The sequence below is a fragment of the Hydra vulgaris genome, chromosome 01, assembly GCF_038396675.1.
Source record: "Hydra vulgaris chromosome 01, alternate assembly HydraT2T_AEP".
Lineage (NCBI taxonomy): Eukaryota > Metazoa > Cnidaria > Hydrozoa > Anthoathecata > Hydridae > Hydra > Hydra vulgaris.
Window position 1 is genome coordinate 27,176,058 of NC_088920.1, and position 8,943 is coordinate 27,185,000.

At 28.8% G+C, this 8,943-nt stretch overlaps 1 protein-coding gene across 1 annotated transcript in view; it reads left to right on the forward strand.

Annotated features, from left to right (window-relative positions):
- Positions 1-8,943, forward strand: part of LOC100210554 (histone-lysine N-methyltransferase 2A) — a 100,968-nt gene that overhangs the window by 40,653 nt on the left and 51,372 nt on the right. Inside the window, exons 7-8 of the mRNA XM_065787796.1 lie at positions 8,045-8,526; positions 8,643-8,861. Of these exons, the coding sequence (XP_065643868.1) occupies positions 8,045-8,526; positions 8,643-8,861 (701 nt within the window). The remainder of the gene's footprint in view (positions 1-8,044; positions 8,527-8,642; positions 8,862-8,943) is intronic.

An 8,943-nucleotide genomic window follows, 5' to 3' on the forward strand; every position in this document is an offset into this window, starting at 1 on the left:
TCTTCTTGAAGTTGAACAACCAAATATTGCACAATTTTCACCAGGCATATCAAAAAAATCAATTTCAATAAAAATAGAAAGACAACTTAAAAAAATAACAGGCAACCGCTAACAACAACAATCTTTTTGTGCAGGTTCGGAAGTCCGGAAGATAAAGCCTTCTATAATCTTCAGATGTCAACAAATGGTAGAGCTGGCTACTGCACCACAATTGGAGATACACAAGGAGTTCATCCTAGAAAACTAAAGTTGATTAAGCAAAAAGTCAGTCAAGATACTAAGGATGATTTAAGCAGTGAAGATGAAGAATATTTTAGCACTGAAGAAGAAAAACAAGATTCTGACAGTGGTTCTCAAGATTCAGAGGTTCCAACAACATGTAAAAGACAAAAAACTGATTATGCAATAAATTTGGCGACAAAAGCAAAACTGAGTTCAAGAAAGGCACACACAGTCTGCAAAACTCTTGCAAAAATTGGAATTTCTATTCCAACTCCAAGTCAAAGTGGTGTTTACAAAGCTACAATGAAAGCAGGAGAAAAATTAAAAGAACATTTTATTGAAACTCTAAGAAACGAAAACTGAAGCTTGCACTTTGATGGGAAGCACATAAAGAATACAGAGTACCAGGTTGTAGTTCTAAAAAATGAAAATAGAGAAGTTAAATTAGCAGTTCTTGCACTGATCAATGGAAAAGGTGAAACAATATTCAATGGAATAAAAACTGTGCTTGATGAATATAAGCTATGGCCTGCAATTAAGTTAATAATTTCTGATACAAGCTCTGCATATACAGGAAAATCTGTTGGGGCAGTCACACTACTACAGAAGCATTTTGTTAAGCTTGGATTAGACAAACCTCTTTATATTGGATGCCAGCATCATGTTCTTGATACATTACTAAAACATGTGATGAATGATTATTTTGAAGCAGCAACAACCTCGCCTAATCTCAATTATTGGTTCATTAGCAGAATAAAAGAAGAGTACCAGCAACTGAAAGCATCTTTTGACAATTCCGGAGATGCTCTGAAGGAAGAAGAAGAAATTGTTTGGAGAGATGATATGGCTTTCCTTCATCACTTGATCACTTGTTTACAGACAGTTTAAGAAAACAGGATGCTTCCCTAAAGTAAATTTCAGAACTTTGCCAAATATAAGCAATGCAAGATGGAATAGCCGAGCAATCTATGCTTTGCTAGCTTATATTTTACTTCCAGAATTTCCACAGTCAGCCGAAGGTCAGTCATCATGTGACTTGATTAGTGGCACATGGTGTGACATCTGGTTTTCTGGTTAGGTTTATAATCAGGATAACTACAATAATTTGGCAGCCGTTTGCAAAGATCGCTCAAAGGCAATAAAGACTTTAAGGACTTTTTGGTCGGTTGAGCCGACTCCAATCCCAACTCAAAGGTCAAACATTTGTGCTGAACGTGCAATTAAAGTTTTGCAGGATTTACTTCCATTGTGCAAAAGCATTGAAAAAATTAACATTAAATTTCTTTTGACAAATGAACACTAAAACCTGTATGTTTGTGTTTCTAATTAAAAAAAACCATTTTGTACAATGTATAATTGTATATATTTTTATAAATTTGAATAAGGGGGTGACATTTTTTTAATGTTGACACTTGCCATTGGATTTTTCTTGATCTTTGCATTAAAACTCCACAAAAAATAACATGGGGATAGGGTCTTTAAAAATTGTCATATCCCTAATGTATGTATATATTTTATAATTCACCTCCCCAAGGCCGAGAAGGCCACTACAGATAAGGAGGCTACTTGTGGTTATAACCCTCTCTCAACTCTATAACTCAAAACACAAACCTTGAAAAACAAGGTCAATGCGCGGAGAAACAAGTTGAGCGTGGTACTACCAGGGATGTGGTGGGAATTGAACTCGGAACCTCTCACTTATGAAGCGAGCGCTCTACCACTACACCACTACCGCATATATATATACTTATATATATATATATATATATATATATATATATATATATATATATATATATATATTTAATCAACTTTGAAATGTATTCTACAAAATAGAGTGCTCAATGTTCTTAAAAGAACAGTGCACTTATAAATTATTGATTTATGTATATATATATATATATATATATATATATATATATATATATATATATATATATTTATATATATATATATATATTTATATATATATATATTTATATATATATATATATATATATATATATATATATATATATATATATATATATATATATATATATATATATATATATATATATAGACACACACACACACACACACACAGGGGTGCACATACAGACTTTAGGTCGATGGCTAGAAGGGTGAATGATAGTAACCAGTTCCTTAATGTTGGTTGCCCGCAGACCTTTTAAGTTTCCTGTTTCTATTATTTATAACATTTTTTGCATTCAGTTCTCGCATATTCTAGTCATAGTTTTCCTTTTTTTATTTTACAAAAACATCAATTGACAAATATAAAAAAAAAACAATTTACAAATACTTTAAACCCTTTGCTTTTAATGTATTTTAATTATTAAGATCTTATTTGATATAGGAGCCTGAAAACTATTACTATTTTGAAAGGTTAATAACAATACAAAATAAAAATACAAATAAGTTCAAAAATTATCATATATCATCATCTATTGTTAGAGTTCTGTTATTATCATCATTTCTATTTGCGAAAAAATTTATTTTCTTTAATTTTTTAACTGACACAACTGGAATTTAACTGCTTTAATAGCCAGTTTTCAGTGGCTTTTGTTGGATCATATGCTTCCATTTCCAGACCATCAATCCTGGTGCACAATTGCATTGTTAATAACTCTTTACTGATTTTTGTTTTTTGAATTGACTTAAAGTTTTTTGTTGCCTCTTTCTGCGTCTGCCAAACTTAAACTATGGCACAATAAAAAATCAATCATAGACAAAAGATTAGTGAATCTATCTGGTTTGATCTTTATTGCTATTTGTGCTTAAGTTTTGGTGCTTGCACTCGTCCAAGTTGCCATTATTTTCATTAATAATATCCACTCTGATAGAATGTTCCCAACACCTACTTGTTTATATTCAAGCTGTTGATGTAGCATTTTGTCGTCAATAAGGGCTTTTATTTTATTGTCTAGTACGTTTTTATGTAACTTTTTATTGTTTTCAGCCAAGAAAAAGTCGCTATCTGCCCATTCAACTGTATTAAGCAACTTGTTCACCTCTGCAAACACATCTGATACATTTGTCACAATACAACTTGAGCTTCGTATTTTATTGTTTCATGCAAATTTACAATCCTATATATTGAGCGCTTCCTCCAGTAAAAACCTGAGTCTGGATTTTCGTTGAATCCTTTTAATTTGCATATGGCATACTCAAGCAAAGACTTGACTTAATGCATTGAAACATTTTTTGTTTTTTGTTTTTTGTTTCACATGTAAATAAAAACATAAATGATATTATTATTCGTATATTGTGAATAATTTAACTATTTCTTAAATTTATTAGTAAACAATTTATTATTTATTACATTAACATTTTAATTTAAAAAATAATTGTGTATTTTTATTAAATACTATATTGTTACATTATATGTATAATTAAGTATTTGAATTGTAATTGATTCAATATCTAATTTAAGTCTCTGTGAAATAAATGGCTATCAAATAGCTTTAAAACGGCTTTAAAAAAATGATGCTGAAAAATAAGTGAGAGAGCAACAAAATAAAATATTAAAATTAGAATTAATTTGTTTTTTATAAGTAAATTTTGACTAAAAATTTTTAAATAAAGAGTTCAAAGTGAGAACATGACAAAATCATTTTTAACAAAGTTTTTGTTTATTGTAAATATTTTACTTAATTATCAAATGTTAATAATTAAATGTTTATATTATAGTTTTATACAATTATAAGTTTATTATAATATAAACTTATAGTTGTATAAAACAACTATAAGTTTATATTATAATAAACGTACATATTACATAATAATAATAATAATAATAATAATAATAATAATAATAATAATAATAATAATAATAATAATAATAATAATAATAATAATAATAATAATAATAATAATAATAATAATATATATATGTATATATATATACACACACACACACTATTTTATTTATACAGCTCATAACTTTTATTTGGTTGTGGTGATTTAAACCTAAATACCTATAAAAAAAATTGTCATTGCTTTACACACATTAAGAATATAGATCACAGTAGACATAAAGTACTGATTAAGCAATTTTTTTGCGAAGAACTTAGCCTTTAATTTCTGTGCTGTGCTATTATCACTTTCCAAACTGATGGTGTTATAACTATGAATATGCGCTTTTAGACCATTAAGTAGGTTCTCCAATGCATTAACCATTTGCACAACCCATCTAGTACTGTTAACTTGTATGACACTGCACTTGCCTTAAAAATTAAAACTACTAAATTAAATAAATAAAAAATTAAAAAAATTGCCTAAATTTTTTAATAGAAATTTTGATTGTGATTTACTAAAAATAATTAATACTACACTAAAAATAATAAATATAAATACGTTAAGATATTATCAGTATTTAAATCAATACTTAATTTTTAAAATACCTTTTACATTATAAACTTGCAGATATAACAGTAGAATTTCTATGAAAGACGAAGAATTTCTTGCAAAATAGTTGCAGAATTAGGTGTTCCTTTGGCGTGCTGGCTGCATCTTTTAGTGCCAGCTGCAATCGATCTGATAATGTGTGTAAGTGAGAAAATTGTCACACTTATTTTTAAGCTGTTGTAAGCTGAACACTCTCCATCCAGTTAGAATATTTGTGCCATCCGTAGAATATTTGCCCCATGCCTACCATAAGAAGCACTATATTTTCTGCATGTACTATTAGTTGATTATTGTAGTCGCTTGGTTTTTCTTTTCTTAGGAAACCTTCAAAGTTGCTTTCATTGTTATCGCTGTCACTATTGCTAAATAGTATTTCATCTTAAATATATATTTATTAGTCACTTTCACCTTCTAAATCTTCTGCAGTGATTGCTATTCCTAGAAGCTTTTGTAGAGGATCCCATTTCATTTTGGTTAATAAATTTAAAAATTTGATATTTAAGCTGTCAGTTGCATGCGTTAGATTGACTTGCCATTTGCCTATTGCCAGAAATCTAGTTTTAATATTTCCAATTAATTGATTTAATTGAACACTAATACTTCTGTATACAACTCCTAAATTTTGTTGTACTTGAGCCAAGATATTCTTTTAACCATGATGGTTGAATCGTTTGAATTCTTTTGTTTTTTTCATATTGGCTTTGACCATCATTGCTGCTTGCATTGGTCATGGTAACAGGTTTGAGTTTTCTTTTAGTGAAAAAGTGAAAAAGTTTTTATAATACTAAATAAGTGAAACCATTATAAATGATGATGTAAAAATCAATCTTATAGTTATCACGATAAATAAAATGAAAATAATCATGAAGTTTTTACTTACATGAAGTTCTTTAACTTATGTTTTAACTCAATAATCAACTTAACTGTAAACAAAATAATCAGAACTTAAAAAATTGTCTATTTAAACAAATTTTAGAGATTATTTAAAATTGAATATTGTGTTTGATGGTAAAATAAATCATTTTTAAATAATTGCAGACTGTCTGATCTTACAATAATCACAGAATCGGAATTGCCAAATGTAATCAACTAGTTTCTCCGCGCAGCGGCCTTGTTCGTCGAGGTTTGTGTTTCGGAGTTATAGAGTTGAGAGAGGGTTATAACCACTATTAAGTAGCTTCCTCATCTGTAGTGGCCTTCTAGGCCTTAAGGAGGTGAATAGCAAAAAAAAAAAAAAAAAAAAAATTTAAATGTAATTTTTATGGCATAAATTCAATTAAATCTTTTATGACTAATAGTAACTAGTTTTTATAAGTATTTACTAATTATACAATTAAAATGTACACGACACAATCTACAGTCATTCTTTTTAAGTCCATTTCTAAGATATGACCTGAATATAGAGTTTCCACAAAGATTTAAAATGTAGTTATAAATTAAGAATTTCTACTTTGTTTTTATACATCGAAGTATTTTTTTTGACAAATTTAGTTCTATTACTTTATCTCTAATTTAGTTCTAATTTATCCTTAAAAAAATCCTTAAAAATTGGTAAAAAATAAAAATAAAATAGTATTTTAGTTTTAAACTGATTATTTTTATTTAAACAATAAAACTGATTATTTTTTTTATTTTTTTTTTTTTTTTTTATTCACCTCCAAAAGGCCAGGAAGGCCACTACAGATGAGGAGGCTACTTAATAGTGGTTATAACCCTCTCTCTATAACTCCGAAACACGAACCTTGATGAACAAGGCCGCTGCACGGAGAAACAAGTTGAGCGCAGTACTACCAGGGATGTGGTGGGGACCGAACTCGAAACCTCTCGCTTATGAAGCGAGCGCTTTACCACTACACCACTACCATTTTTATTTAGGAAGTATTTTTTTAAGTACATTTAAACCCTCATACAATTTTCTTTTGTTCTAAATAATAGTAGAAATTGTGGAAAAACAAACTTTGGCACTGCGACTTCCAAAATATTTCATTATTATTTTAGATAGTTACTTTGCTTTTTATAGAATTCTTGAATTTAAATGAAAATAAAGACAAGAACTGTGGATAAAAATCAATAGTTGCTTTTTTGGGCGACTTTATTGCATCAAAGGAATATTTTTAGTCGCCTTTCACACGAGTGTACACCTCTGATATATATTTTTTGTGTTTACTGAAAACTGACCAAAATTAATTGAGTCAGGTTATGTTCCTATTTGTTTTTTAATTTTTAGCATTTTTAAGGATCGTATTAGTTAAAATACTAAAAGCAACCTTATGACTAGTTAACTTAGTTTTGAATCATGTTGGCATTAAGACGGGTGAAATTAAGATACCAGTTTCTTTCTGCAATCACAAAAGTTGTTACTTACTCCCTTTTTCATCCCCCTTCAGTTTTTTTTGTTTGCTCAGCGGGTGTAGTTACATCAGTTACAAAAATGCGGTAGTGGTGTAGTAGTAGAGTGCTCGCCTAATAAGCAAGAAGTTCTAAGTTCGATCCGGACTACGCCCCTGGTAGTACCATGCTCAACATGTTTTTCCGCACAGCGGCCTTGTTAGTTAAGGTTCGTGTTTCGGAGTTATAGAGTTAAAAGAGGGTTGTAACCACAACTTTAGTAGGCTCCTCGACTGTAGTGGCCTTCATGGCCTTAGGGAAGTAAATTCAAAATAAATAAAAAACATGACTTTTTTTTTTTTTTTTTGATGGGGTAAACTAAAAATCTGCTCCTGGATTGTGGTACAATATATGATGCAAGTTTTTCAAAATTTTAAGTATTCTTGGATGTTTCAAAAGTATTATTGGTTAAGTAGTAATCTAACAAATCAGCTGCATGTTTTAAAGTGGAAATCAAGTTAACTATCAAAGTCTTTTACTAAACTTATTAAACAAAGTAATGTATTCAAAATTAAATTAGTCAAAATGCTGCATTTTAATGTAATGTTGGAGTCTGTAATAACACAGTATAAAGGCTTGATTTCTTTTTAATTTAATTTTTTGTTAGTTTTTTGATTTGAAGTTGTTTTTTTCTGAAGTTTTTTAGTTTACTTCTAAAATTACCTCCAAAACTTTCATTGTCACCATGTTTTAGCTTTAAGTCATTTATGTTTATTATCACAAGTACGATTGCAAGGCGATACTCCTGATGACCAAATTTAGCTGACACCAATTCTTTAAAATATATTTTTAATAAGTCTGATATTATTAGCATTATAAATTGACATTATAATAATTATAAATTTATTTATAATTATAAATTTATTATTTTCTTTGTTGTTTTTTTAAGGTTAGTTTTTTTTAGAATAAAAAAATTATTTTGTTATTATTTTGTGTTCACTTAAGTTATCAGTAATATATATTTGTGTTATGTTTTTTGTGTTTATGTATCTTTAGTATTCTATAGTTCTTTAGGTTGTCTTTTTAGGTAGTACTGAAAAACATTTAACCGAATTAAACATTCCGCCAAGAATACCACAAGTAACACAAATAGAAATTCCAGAACAAGATATTGAAGAAAACAATATAACTGTTAGCAATCTTTCTCCTACTAGTTCAATGCAACATACATTTACATCTGGCGACAGTACTTGCCATAGTTTTGTTGTTGAGAACAAAAACAAACTTTCTAAACCTTTATGTAAAGACGTCTTTAACAGTAATGAGGTTTTTACATGTTCTTCTATAAAGCCAAAACTAAGAAGCACAATGAATGAAATTACACATTCATTCAATGAACACCTGCCACGTATTGAATATAGTTTAGATAACTTGATTAAAATACCTTGGCCAAATGACAATAAAGAAGATGCAGCTTGGGTAGCGGGACATCATTTATGTTTAACAACTGCAGCTGATTTAAACATTAGAAATTTGTGCTTTCTTTGTGGAAGTGCAGGAAAAGAACATGTATGTTGAATTATATATTAATTTTTATAAGTAAATTTTTTAACTTGTTTTATGAACTATTTGCTAGATTTTTTATTAACACATTTCAATCTATGTTTGATTATAATTTATTTCAGATGATTTTCTGTTCTCTCTGCTGTGAGTCATTTCACACGTTCTGTCTAGATGTAGAACCTGTTTTAAAAAAAAACTGGTATTGTGATCGATGCAAATACTGTACTGTTTGTGGAATGAAGGAAAGTTTGCTAATGTGTGATATTTGTCATGATTGTTACCATGCTGAATGTCTTGGACCATTTTATCAGTGTGAGACTGAAGGTGAAGATGAGATCTGGGTATTTTTTTAATTTTCTTTGAACTTTTATTATCATATGTTTGACAGAAACCTAATTTTTCAATATTTTATTAATCTAGGGT